This window comes from Balaenoptera physalus, assembly GCF_965194825.1.
Source record: "Balaenoptera physalus genome assembly, chromosome: 14".
NCBI lineage: Eukaryota > Metazoa > Chordata > Mammalia > Artiodactyla > Balaenopteridae > Balaenoptera > Balaenoptera physalus.
The window spans coordinates 30,590,279-30,604,145 of NC_138893.1; the positions used below are offsets into that span (position 1 = coordinate 30,590,279).

The 13,867-nt window shown below is 43.0% G+C and overlaps 1 protein-coding gene across 7 annotated transcripts in view; it reads left to right on the forward strand.

Moving 5' to 3' along the window:
* CHST15 (carbohydrate sulfotransferase 15) overlaps positions 1-13,867 on the forward strand; it is a 100,356-nt gene that overhangs the window by 36,925 nt on the left and 49,564 nt on the right. For all 7 annotated transcript variants that reach the window (XR_014253287.1, XR_014253288.1, XM_082424327.1 and 4 more), the window contains exon 2: positions 12,483-13,521. Coding sequence is in view for 5 of the 7 variants with exons in the window: in XM_082424327.1 (XP_082280453.1) it covers positions 12,976-13,521 (546 nt within the window). In the remaining 2 variants the exon portion in view is untranslated. The remainder of the gene's footprint in view (positions 1-12,482; positions 13,522-13,867) is intronic.

Here is a 13,867-nt window from a genome sequence, read left to right on the forward strand (position 1 = left end):
ATGGTAGTTCTATTTTTAGTTTTTTAAGGAACCTCCATACTGTTCTCCATAGTGGCTGTATCAATTTACATTCCCACCAACAGTGCAAGAGTGTTCCCTTTTCTCCACACCCTCTCCAGCATTTGTTGTTTGTAGATTTTTTGATGATGGCCATTCTGACTGGTGTGAGGTGATACCTCATTGTAGTTTAGATTTGCATTTCTCTAATGATTAGTGATGTTGAGCATCCTTTCATGTGTCTGTTGGCAATCTGTATATCTTCTTTGGAGAAATGTCTATTTAGGTCTTCTGCCCATTTTTGGATTGGGTTGTTTGATTTTTTGATTTTGAGCTGCATGAGCTGCTTGTATATTTTAGAGATTAATCCTTTGTCAGTTGCTTCATTTGCAAATATTTTCTCCCATTCTGAGGGTTGTCTTTTTGTCTTGTTTATGTTTTCCTTTGCTGTGCAAAAGCTTTTAAGTTTCATTAGGTCCCATTTGTTTATTTTCATTTTTATTTCCATTTCTCTAGGAGGTGGGTCAAAAAGGATCTTGCTGTGATTTATGTCATAGAGTGTTCTGCCTATGATTTCCTCTAAGAGTTTTATAGTGTCTGGCCTTACATTTAGGTCTCGAATCCATTTTGAGTTTATTTTTGTGTATGGTGTTAGGGAGTGTTCTAATTTCATTCTTTTACATGTAGCTGTCCGGTTTTCCCAGCACCACTTATTGAAGAGGCTATCTTTTCTCCGTTGTATATTCTCACCTCCTTTATCAAAGATGAGGTGACCATATGTGCGTGGGCTTATCTTGGGCTTTCTATCCTGTTCCATTGACCCATATTTCTGTTTTTGTGCCAGTACCATGCTCTCTTGATTACTGTAGCTTTGTAGTATAGTCTGAAGTCAGGGAGCCTAATTCCTCTAGCTCTGTTTTTTTTTTTTCTCAAGATTGCTTTGGCTATTCGGGGTCTTTTGTTTTTCCATACAAACTGTGAAATTTTTTGTTCTAGTTCTGTGAAAAATGCCATTGGTAGTTTGATAGGGATTGCACTGAATCTGTAGATTGCTTTGGGTAGTAGAGTCATTCTCACAATGTTGATTCTTCAATTCCAAGAACATGGTATATCTCTCTATCTGTTTGTATCAACTTTAATTTCTTTCATCAGTGTCTTATAGTTTTCTGTGTACAGGTCTTTTGTCTCCTTAGGTAGGTTTATTCCTAGGTATTTTATTCTTTTTGTTGCAATGGTAAATGGGAGTGTTTCCTTAATTTCTCTTTCAGATTTTTCGTTGTTGCGTATAGGAATGCAAGAGATTTCTGTGCATTAATTTTGTATGCTACTTTACCAAATTCATTGATTACCTCTAGTAGTTTTCTGGTGGCATCTTTAGGATTCTCTATGTATAGTATCATGTCATCTGCAAAGAGTGACAGCTTTACTTCTTCTTTTCCAATTTGGATTCCTTTTATTTCTTTTTCTTCTCTGATTGCTGTGGCTAAAACTTCCCAAGCTATGTTGAATAATAGTGGTGAGAGTGGGCAACCTTGTCTTGTTCCTGATCTTAGAGGAAATGGTTTCAGTTTTTCACCATTGAGAACGATGTTGGCTGTGGGTTTGTCATATATGGCCTTTATTATGTTGAGGTAAGTTCCCACTGTGTCTGCTTTCTGGAGAGTTTTTTTAATCATAAATGGGTGTTGAATTTTGTTGAAAGCTTTTTCTGCATCTATTGAGATGACTATATGGTTTTTCTCCTTCAATTTGTTAATATGGTGTATCACATTGATTGATTTGCATATATTGAAGAATCCTTGCATTCCTGGGATAAACTCCACTTGATCATGGTGTATGATCCTTTTACTGTGCTGTTGGATTCTGTTTGCTAGTATTTTGTTGAGGATTTTTGCATCTGTGTTCATCAGTGATACTGGCCTGTAGTTTTCTTTCTTTGTGACATCTTTGTCTGGTTTTGGTATCAGGGTGATGATGGCCTCGTAGAATGAGTTTGGGAGTATTCCTCCCTCTGCTGTATTTGGGAAGAGTTTGAGAAGGATAGGTGTTAGCTCTTCACTAAATGTTTGATAGAATTCACCTGTGAAGCCATCCTGGGCTTTTGTTTGTTGGAAGATTTTAAATAACAGTTTTAATTTCAGTGCTTGTGATTGGTCTGTTTATATTTTCTATTTCTTCCTGGTCCATTCTTGGAAGGTTGTGCTTTTCTATTTTATTGGCATATAGTTGCTTGTAATAATCTCTCATGATCCTTTAAATTTTTTCAGTGTCAGCTGTTACTTCTCCTGTTTCATTTCTAATTCTGTTGATTTGAGTCTTCTCCCTTTTTTTCTTGATGAGTCTGGCTAATGGTTTATCAATTTTGTTTATGTTCTCAAAGAACCAGCTTTTAGTTTTATTGATCTTTTCTACTGTTTCCTTCATTTCTTTTTCATTTATTTCTGATCTGATCTTTATGATTTCTTTCCTTCTGCTAACTTTGGGGTTTTTTTGTTCTTCTTTCTCTAATTGCTTTAGGTGTAAGGTTAGGTTGTTTATTTGGGATATTTCTTGTTTCTTGAGGTAGGATTGTATTGCTATAAACTTCCGTCTTAGAACTGCTTTTGCTGCATCCCATAGGTTTTGGGTCATTGCTTTTTCATAGTCATTTGTTTTTAGTTATTTTTTGATTTCCTCTTTGATTTCTTCAGTGATCTCTCGGTTATTTAGTAGCATATTGTGTAGCCTCCATGTGTTTGTATTTTCTACATTTTTTCCTGTAATTGATATCTAGTCTCATAGCACTGTGGTTGGAAAAGATACTTGATATGACTTCAGTTTTCTTAAATTTACCAAGGCTTGATTTGTGACCCAAGATATGGTCTATCCTGGAGAATGTTCCATGAGTACTTGAGAAGAAAATGTATTCTGTTGTTTTTGGATGGAATGTCCTATAAATATCAATTAAGTCCATCTTGTTTGATGTATCATTTAAAGTTTGTGTTTCCTTATTTATTTTCATTTTGGATGACCTGTCCATTGGTGAAAGCAGGGTGTTAAAATCCCCTACTATGATTGTGTTACTGTCGATTTCCCCTTTTATGGCTGTTAGTATTTGCCTTATGTATTGAGGTGCTCCTATTTTGGGTGCATAAATAGTTACAATTGTTATATCTTTTTCTTGGATCGATCCCTTGATCATTATGTAGTGTCCTTTGTCTCTTGTAATAGTCTTTATTTTAAAGTCTATTTTGTCTTATATGAGAATTGCTACTCCAGCTTTCTTTTGATTTCCATTTGCATGGAATATCTTTTTCCATCCCCTCGCTTTCAGTCTGTATGTGTCCCTAGGTCTGAAGTGGGTCTCTTGTAGACAGCATATATATGGGTCTTGTTTTTGTATCCATTCAGCCAGTGTATGTCTTTTGGTGGGAGCATTTAATCCATTTACATTTAAGGTAGTTATTGATATGTATTTCCTATTACCATTTTCTGAATTGTTTTGTGTTTGTTATTGTAGGTCTTTTCCTTCTCTTGTGTTTCCTGCCTAGAGAAGTTCCTTTAGCATTTGTTGTAAAGCTGGTTTGGTGGTGCTGAATTCTCTTAGCTTTTGCTTGTCTGTAAAGGTTTTAATTTCTCCATCGAATCTGCATGAGATCCTTGCTGGGTAGAGTAATCTTGGTTATAGGTTTTTCCCTTTCATCACTTTAAATATGTCATGCCACTCCCTTCTGGCTTGCAGAGTTTCTGTTGAAAGATCAGCTGTTAACCTTATGGGGATTCCCTTGTATGTTATTTGTTGTTGTTCCCTTGCTGCTTTTAATATTTTTTCTTTGTATTTAATTTTTAATCATTTGATTAATATGTGTCTTGGCTTGTTTCTCCTTGGATTTATCCTGTATGGGACTCTGCACTTCCTGGACTTTATTGACTATTTCCTTTCCCATATTAGGGATTAGGGAAGTTTTCAACTATAAGCTCTTCAGATATTTTCTCAGTCCCTTTTTTTTTTCTCTTCTTCTTCTGGGACCCGTATAATTCGAATGTTGGTGTGTTTAATGTTGTCCCAGTGGTGTCTGAGACTGTCCTCAATTCTTTTCATTCTTTTTTCTTTATTCTGCTCTGAGGTTGTTATTTCCACTGTTTTATCTTCCAGGTCACTTATTCTTTCTTATGCCTCAGTTATTCTGCTATTGATTCCTCCTAGAGAATTTTTAATTTCATTTATTGTGTTGTTCATTGTTTGTTTGCTCTTTAGTTCTTCTAGGTCCGTGTTAAACGTTTCTTGTATTTTCTCCATTCTATTTCCAAGATTTTGGATCATCTTTACCATCATTACTCTGAATTCTTTTTCAGGTAGACTGCCTATTTCCTCTTCATTTACTTGGTCTGGTGGGTTTTTATCTTGCTCCTTCATCTGCTGTGTGTTTCTCTGTCTTCTCATTTTGCTTAACGTACTATGTTTGGGGTCTCCTTTTCGCAGTCTGCAGGTTCATAGTTCCCATTGTTTTTGGTGTCTGCCCCCAGTGAGTAAGGTTGGTTCAGTGGGTTATGTAGGCTTCCTGGTGGAGGGGACTGGTGCCTGTGTTCTGTGGATGAGGCTGGATCTTGTCTTTTTGGTGGGCAGGACTACGTCCGGTGGTGTGTTTTGGGGTGTCTGTGACCTCATTATGATTTTAGGCAGCCTCTCTGCTAATGGGTGGGGTTGTGTTCCTGTCTTGCTAGTTGTTTGGCATGGGGTGTCCAGCAGTGTAGCTTGCTGGTCATTGAGTGGAGCTGGGTCTTATCGTTGAGATGGAGATCTCTGGGAGAGGTTTCGCCATTTGATATTATGTGGAGCCAGGAGGTCTCTGGTCGACCAATGTCCTGAACTTGGCTCTCCCATGTCAGAGGCAGAGGCCTGACACCCGGCTGGAGCACCAAGACCCTGTCAGCCACATGGCTCAGAAGAAAAGGGAGAAGAAAAAGAAAGAAGGGAAGGAAGGAAGGAAGGAAGGAAGGAAGGAAGGAAGAGAAAATAAAGTTATTAAAATAAAAAATTTAAAAAATTATTAAAAAAAAAATTAAAAAGTAATAAAAAAAGAAAAAGAAAGAAAGAAGACAGCAACCAAACCAAAAAACAAATCCACCAATGATAACAAGTGCTAAAAACTATATTTAAAAAAAAAAAAAGACAGACAGAACCCTAGGACAAATGGTTATAGCAAAGCTATACAGACAAAATCACACAAAGAAGCATACACATACACACTCACAAAAAGAGAAAAAGAAAAATTATATATATATATATAAAAAAGGAAGAGAGCAACAAAATCAATAAACAAATCTACCAATGGTAATAAACTCTAAATACTAAACTAAGATAAACATAAAACCAGAAACAAATCAGATGCAGAAAGTAAACCCCAAGTCTACAGTTGCTCCCAATGTCCACTGCCTCAATTTTGGGATGATTCTTTGTCTATTCAGGTATTCCACAGATGCAGGGTACATCAAGTTGATTGTGGAGATTTAATCGCTGCTCCTGAGGCTGCTGGGAGAGATTTCCCTTTCTCTTCTTTGTTCACACAGCTCCTGGGGTTCAGCTTTGGATTTGGCCCTGCCTCTGCATGTAGGTCACCTGAGGGCATCTGTTCCCCGCTCAGGCAGGACGGGGTTAAAGGAGCAGCTGATTCGGGGGCTCTGGCACATTCAGGCCGTGGGAGGGAGGGGTACGGATGCAGGGTGAGCCTGCGGTGGCAGAGGCCGGCGTGACATTGCACCAGCCTGAGGCGCGCCGTGTGTTCTCCTGGGGAAGTTGTCCCTGGATCACGGGACCCTGGCGGTGGCGGGCTGCACAGGCTCCCGGGAGGGGAGGTGTGGAGAGTGACCTGTGCTCACACACAGGCTTTTTGGTGGCGGCAGCAGCCGCCTTAGCGTCTCATGCCCGTCTCTGGGGTCTGCGCTGATAGCCGCAGCTCACGCCCGTCTCTGGAGCTCATTTAGGCGGTGCTCTGAATCCCTTCTCCTCGTGCACCCCGAAACAATGGTCTCTTGACTCTTAGGCAGGTCCAGAATTTTTCCTGGACTCCCTCCCGGCTAGCTGTGGTGCACTAGCCGCCTTCAGGCTGTGTCCATGCAGCCAACCCCAGTCCTCTCCCTGGGATCTGACTTCGGTTAACTTTTATCACATAACAAAACAAGGCTTGGTGACTTAAAACATAAACCATTTATTATTTCTCATATGTCTGTAGAGATTGGCTGGGGGTCAGTAAGGTATTGGCTGTTCCAGGCTGGGCTCAGCCAGGCGGCTCTGGTCCACGTGTCTCTCATCCTCCTCCTGGCCAAGCTGCCGTGTTCTTCCCACAGCGATGGTAAAGGTGCAGAGGGTAGGTGGACACACTCGACCCGTCTTACGGCCTGGGCTTGGGACTGGCCTGCTATCACTGCTGCCTCGTTCTTCTGGCCAAAGCAGTTTCCAAAGCCAAGCCAAAGGCTGGAGAAATGTATTCTGCTCCTTTGATCGGAGGAACTGCAAAGTCATTTATGTGGTGAAGGTGGTGAGTATAGGGAGGGATAAGAAACTAGAACCAAAATGCAATCTGCCATAAATAGTAATAAACTGCTACTTATCCAATACTTATTGTGGGCCAGGACTATGTATATATAATAATAACTAACATTTATTTAGCACTTACTGTGAGCCAGACACTTCTACGCACTTGACATGAATTGTTTCGTGTAATGCTCACAGCAGTGCTATGATACAGACCCGAAGATTATTCCCAGTTTCCATCCAAGGAAACGGGAGGAGAGAGGTTTAGTGACTTGCTCAACGTCAAAGCCGGGTAACCCTGCTTGAGCACCCAGGCTCCAGCGCCGTATGTGATCTGTTACTATCGTCAAGGACTTTTGAGAATACAGAGGCCTAGATCACTTAAGGGACTTGTCTGCAGTCACTGGGTGGACACAACTTGAGCATCCTGGCCCACGTGACTGCTGACTGTATTCTTCCCACTGTGCTATTGGCCAATGAGTGTTAATTGAGGAATGTAGCTTTATTCTGTTCACTGACTGTGATGTGGTCAAAGGCATAAAATCCAGGTATGAGATTGAAGCTGATCATCTGTTGTTTGTCCAGAACCCTCCAGTCTTGTTAGCTTTCGTCTCAGTCCCAGTGACAAACATAGAATATATTTGAGCTAAATGTGAAAGATGTTCCTTTTGCCACTTGTTGATTAATATTCCTTGAAAAAAACTTATTTCCATATGCATAGCCCAAAAAGAAATGTCAGTGGTTAGACATACTAATCAGAAGAAGGCTTTGTGTTTTAGTAAAGGTTAATTGAGACCCATCAATTTTTTTTTCTTTAAAACATTAAAGTAAAATAATGTAATTAGCTATTTTTTTCCTCTCTACTCCCAGAGGGCAGATGTAAATGTTCTACCTAAATGAAGCTATTTATTTAAATTCACCCAGATTTCTTTGGAAGTTTTGTACATCTTTCTTCTGCCATATCAGCTTAGAGCTACAATAATTTAATAAGTTTTTCCTAGGGTGAAATTGGATGCCCTTTATCGATCTTACACTGAGGGGGCATTCAATTACTTAATCTGAAGTGGTATATCTGGGTCTCTCGATTACAGTTTTGTTATAAACGGCTTGCTAATGATGTTTGGGGTGCATAGGTTAATAGGGGCCATCCTAGGCAGGGCTGGGTAATTGAATGCTTTCTATTTTGGGACCAGTTATGTGATCTCTAACAGTGGTACTAGGTTCCCACAATTATAGCCTGCATCCACAGGGCACCGTACTGAGCCCAGGCTGGGGAGCAATCTCACTGAAATGTATACCTGCCAACTCTGGTTTAATACCTGAATGGGAGCGCCAAGGGTCCTGTCTCATCTGAGTCCACTGGCACCAAAATCTGGACATTCCAGACAGGTGAAGTGCAGTGATATCCACGTCTTATTTCTTAAGAAAGAATAACCTGAGTGTTAGGTTTCGGAATGACTGTTCTTGGGATAATTTGTGGCATATGGAAAAGGCCAATCCAGGAAAAAAGGAGCAACCCGTTTTCCTTTCAATCCAGTCCATGAATTTGATTTTTCTTCACCGAGTGATGTTAGCTCACAGTTATATTTATTTTAAAGATCTTTTTGAAACCATACATAGTGTGCATCTATGTATTTGGACAAATACAGATACTCTTTGTGTTTGGACAAATCCTAGCCCTGACCCAGCCTTCCAGGCCTTCCAGAGTCTGGTCCCTGCCTTTTCTCCCATCCGTTTCCCCCGCCCACACCTGCCCCATAGCCCAGCGGTCTGCTCTCCTGGTGGTCCCCATGGGCTTTGATCTCCAGCTTCTCTTCTTCTTGGGGTCTTTACTTCCCTGATCTCCACGTAGCTGGCTTCCTTCTCATCATTCAGAGGTCCCCTCCTGAATTAGGTCTTCCCTGGCCATCCTCTCTACTCTATCTCCCCTTCCTCTAAGGCATCAGCTCTCCCAGGGGGTGGAAGCCAGGGATGCTGTTAAACATCCTAAGTGTACAGAACAGCCCCTGACAACAAAGCATTATCCGGCCCTGGTGTGGCATTGAGAGCTCCTGTTCAAGGGTTTCCTTGTTTTCTCCCTTTATATTTTCTTCCTACCCTTTATTAGCATCTGAGATGATGTTATTCATTTGTGACTTTTTATTGTCTGTTGCCCTGCAGCCCCTAACTCCTGGTGGAATACAAACTCCAGGTGGAGAAAAGCCCTCCCTGTCATGGTCACTCCTGCACCATTGCCGTTGAGGCTGACAAGGGTGGCCTGGAAGCCTCCAAGCTCCAGGTCCTGCACTTACAAAGGCTCACAGCAATGCATTCACCTGGTTATATGGCTGTTGTTTTTATTTATTTATTTAATAAATTTATTTATTTATTTTTTATTCTTGGCTGTGTCGGGTCCTTGCTGCGGAGCGCGGGCTTCTCATTGCAGTGGCTTCTCTTGTTGTGGAGCACGGTCTCTAGGCGCGCGGGCCTCAGTAGTTGTGGCTCACGGGCTCTAGAGCGTAGGCTCAGTAGCTGTGGTGCATGGGCTTAGTTGCTCTGTGGCATGTGGGATCTTCCCGGACCAGGGCTCGAACCCGCGTCCCCTGCATTGGCAGGCGGATTCTCAACCACTGCGCCACCAGGGAAGCCCTGGCTGTTGTTTTTAATCAAGTATTTGACATACTATACGCTGGCCATATGTTTTGATGGAATTTGTAAGTATAAGATAGTTTTACATTTTTTTCCTCCAAGAGAGCACTCCCGGGGTTTTTTTCCCACACCAATAAAATCTCCAACTCTTCAGACACCAGCTGGGTGTCCTACAATTCAGTTGAATTCTTACAGTAACTCCCTGGAATTAGCACAGACTTCACGGGTCAAGGGCTCAGTCCTCTGAGACTGCCCCCACTTCAGGCCCCAGTCACAAGTCTTGGGTCCCCAGGCTTACCTACACTTCTGTCCTAATTGGCTGCAAATTCAGAGGTTCCCACAGCCCCCTCCTCAGGTTCCACAATTTGCCAAAATGATGCACAGAACTCAGGAAAGTGCCTTACTGACTATTACAAAGGAGATGATACAAGAACAGCCAGATGGAGGAGATGCGCGGGGCAGTCTGCGGGGAGGGTCTTGGACCTTCCATGCCCTCTCTGGCTGCACCACCCGCCCAGCACTGCCATGGGCTCACCAACTAGAAAGCTCTCGGAATCCTGTCATTTAGGGGGTTTTATGGAGGTTCCACTGTGTAGGCACGAGTGATTAAATCTTTGGCCATTGGTGATTAACTCAATCTCCAGCCCTTCTCCCTTTCCTGGAGGTTGGAGAGGCAGGGCTGAAAGTTCCAAGCTTCTAATCAAGGTTTGGTCTTTCTGGCTACCAGCCCCATCCTGAAGCTGTCTGGGGGCCCCAGCAATAGTGGCTGAAAGGGGCTTGTTATGAATAACAAAATGTGCTGTCCCTGTCACCCCATCCAAGGGTTCCAAGGGTTTTAGAAGCTCTGCGCCAGGAACTGGGGACAAAGACCAAATACGTATTTTTTATGACATCACACCTCCCATCACATCCTGGTTTCAGGCCTCCACACCTGGACTTGCATCTCGGGCAGTGCCCAGTGCACAATCTGCCTTCAGAAGGGATCTGGTGAATCACAGAAGGGATGAATGAATGAATTATAGGAGAGTGTTTCTTTGAGGCCCTTAAGGCATCTGGAATTGTCTCCCCAGTTCTCTGCTCCCCGTTTTACATTTAAAAAGTGAGACGTGGAGTGGGAGGTCTGGCTGGAGGGTGCAGCCTGCCCAGGGGACAAATCCTCTGGCTCACCAGTCCCAGGCCTCTCGGTGGAGACTGTCAGCATCCCTGCCTACTCAGGTCTATTTGTTTATTTTGCTTGTCAAAGGAAACCTTTGTTCTTGTCGAGGAATGTTTTGCCCATCCTGTTGGGTCCAGATTTTGTACATTCTTGTCTTGGGGCTTCAAAGACCATGTTTGGAAAAAAATTGAATTAGGCCTCCTGTAGCCAGAGAGACAGAAGGGTGCGACTGGCTCCCCGCTGCGATGCTGGTTGGGGCCTCATTTTAACCCCACTTGGCCTTGTTTTTGGCATGTGGAAAATGTTTTCCTGGCCTAGTGAGGGGGTTTCCAAGCAGGGGAGCTTGCCCTGTTGTTTCTTCTGTTGGGGAGAATTGTTTGTACCCAGTGATGGGTCAGGGGTGGTTGAACAAGTTGGGGGCAGAGGTTTGAGCCTTGAGGTTCCTGACACGTCCCTCCCACTGCTCTCTGGGATGAGCGGGTGGTGAAGCCCGAGGTGCTGGCCTGGTTCCGGGGCCGAACCCTCCCACAGCCCCTGCTTCTCTGCGCTTCTCAGAACTGCTCTGACCCGCATCGCAGCCTTTACTCACTGGCATTCCTCAAACTGTTTCCTTGAGACAGTAGTGAGAGTTCTTTGGCCAATTATGTTTTGGAAACGTTGTGTGTTATATTCTTCTCCTGTGAAAAGTCCTACTCTAAAGAAGTCTGTGTAGTTTGGTCCATCTCACCTTTTCTCCAGGTAATTTAAGCACTGAAGACCTATGGACAACACGCAGGACATTTTGTGGAAGACATTTTAGGAAACTGCTTGGCTATTTCTTGGTCATTGTGTTTTGACAAAACATGGGCCTTTCGGTCCAAGGGAAGGGAATATTTCTGCTGGTGAGTTCTGATTGTTCAGCCTTTCAGCCAATATGAGAGGGGGCTTAACTCAGGGTTAGTTAATATCACCTCCTCTAGGATTGTTGGAGGGGTGTGTGTATGCAGAATTGGAGGTGAGTCTGCCACCCTTGGGAATTCTCAGGTGCTAAGGAAAAATAATGGGATGGGATCACCCATCCTTGATTCCACTTCAGATGTTCTTGGCATTCATTGACAATTAAAAACATAAGAGTAATAGTCATTGATGATGCTGTTATTATTCATGTTATCTACCTTTTATGGGATGCTAAGTATGTGTAGGCATTATGCAAAGTCTTCACATGCATTAGCTGATATAGTACTTGTTACACACTTGAAAGGGTGGTACTTTTTATCTAAATTTGACGGGTGAGGAAAGCAGAGCTCAGAGAGGTTATATGGCTGGCTCAAGGTCACATAGCTAGCTAGGTAGCATTGTTCTACCACTGCTGGAAACTAAGTAGGTCTCCTTTTTTGCTCTTTTTACAACATCCACAAAGAAGTGTCATTTGGGCAACAATACATTTTATAACCGCAGGAGTCTATTAATGGATTTTGAAGAATCATGTTTTCCCCAGGATGATGAAAGTGAAAAATTGTTTTAGGGTCTAAAGTGTTCTGTTGCTCAGGGGAATACTGCACGTTGGATTTAATTGCTTAATTACTTAAAGTCAAAAAATTTTTTTAATATGATACATTCTACTGAAGGAGAGAATCATTTCAGTGTTTCTAAATTTTCATTAACTTTTGCATCCTAAACTAGTAATAAATGTTAGCTCTAGGTTAAGAGACTATTATTGCTACTGGGAGAGTGAAAACCATTTTCTCTGCCTGCTCCCACCCTAAACATCCTCCTTCTTGGATTTTTTGTTGACTTAACAGCACTGATATTTCAATTCATCCCTCAAGTTCATAGTCACTGACTGTGCATGAATCTGAGAATGACTGCAAGTCCTGGGATAGGGGGATCCAGTCACTTAGATGTGTCAAGGCAAAGGCATTACAGAATATGTGGGCTGTGCAAAGTAGGAGGTGTTTAATATGTTGCTGGTGGCGCTGGTGTTGGGGCCACATTTGGAGGCAGAGACTGAACTCCAAAGCCAAGCACCAAAGACCCGAAACCTCTCCCTTTATCCTATATGGTTTTCTGTAACTTGCTTGTGACCCAGCTGGCTTGGCTAAAACTGAGAAGTGGAAAAGAAGTGTGAACGTCTCTCCTTGGAAGATGGTCCCAGGGTTATTGCTGTCATCACATAATGTAATAAAACCTCTTTTCTTTGTTGTTCAGGTAATCTGACATCTTAAAGATTTTGAAGAGGAAACACTTCAAAGGAACACGGGCTGTAAAAGAAGAAATCTTCTTCTTTTGGTGCGCCAATCCATCCGTCACTGAGGCCATGAGCTCTTCTAATCCCTTGGGTGTTCCCATGTTCTCCAGTGAGAACTCCTCCACTTCATTTGGTGCCATGGGAAAAACCTGAAGGACAGGAAGAATTGCTCCCGACCTTGTGGCTTTTTCCAGGATTGCAGTGGCTCTTACAGACCATGACAGTTGGAGATCATTCGTGTTGTCTTTCGGAGTCGAACCAAAGAACACGCTTCCTCATTCTCTGGTGTTTTAGCGCCTGACCATTTTTATATTTGTTTCTGTTGCTCGTGCCTTTCCACCATCTTATGTGATCACGAGACGTCCTTGAAGTTTTCCAGCACGACTTGCAGGCATCCGGACTCCTTGGGGGCTCGCCCATGGCTTGGCGGGCCAGCAGTCCAAGGGCATTACGATGAGGCACTGCATTAATTGCTGCATCCAGCTGTTGCCCGACGAAGCGCACACACAGCAGGTCAGCTGCCGAGGAGGCCCCCATCACAGTCGCCAGGAGTGCCCCATGTGCAAAGGAGAAAACAGAATTGTGTTTCGCGTGGACGGTAAGCAGATGAACTTGCTTGCCGTTCTCGAAGTGAGGGCTGAAGGGAATGAGGGCTGGAGTGGGTTTTTGCGCTTCAAGAAGGGGAAGCGATGCAGCCTCGTTTTTGGATTGATAATAATGACGTTGGTGATGGCTTCTTACATCCTTTCTGGGGTCCACCAAGAGCTTCTGATCTCATCGCCTTTCCATTACGGAGCCCTCCCCAGCAATCCCAGCTTGACGGACGGTGAAAATCCGAGTGACACAAAAGAGCATCATCACCAGCCCTCTGTAAATAATATTTCGTACGTGAAGGACTATCCAAGCATTAAATTAATTATCAACAGCATCGCAGCCAGGATTGAGTTCACAACCAGACAGCTCCCAGACGTGGAAGATCTCAAGAAGCAGGAATTGCATGTGAGTAGCCTGGTGCTTATCTCTGTGGACTGATTCTTAAAAAACTGCTGCTTCCTTTCCTGTCACCACCTTTGGGAAGAAAATGACCAAAAATTTCTCAAGTGTAGGAATGATAATTTGACAGCCTCATGGATGAGAGTTCACTGGGAGGTCTGTGTCCACGCTGTTAGCCCAGAGAAGGGAATTCTGTACTGAATGGCGCAGCAAGCAATGTTGAAGGACGCCCCTCCTAAAAATTCCTTTCCGGGACTTTTTGCTTGAAATGTGGCCCTGGCAGTTAAAGTTGCTTTTGTAGATCACCGTCATCTTGTTTCTAGTCTGTCCTAATCACGGTGTTTGCCTCTAA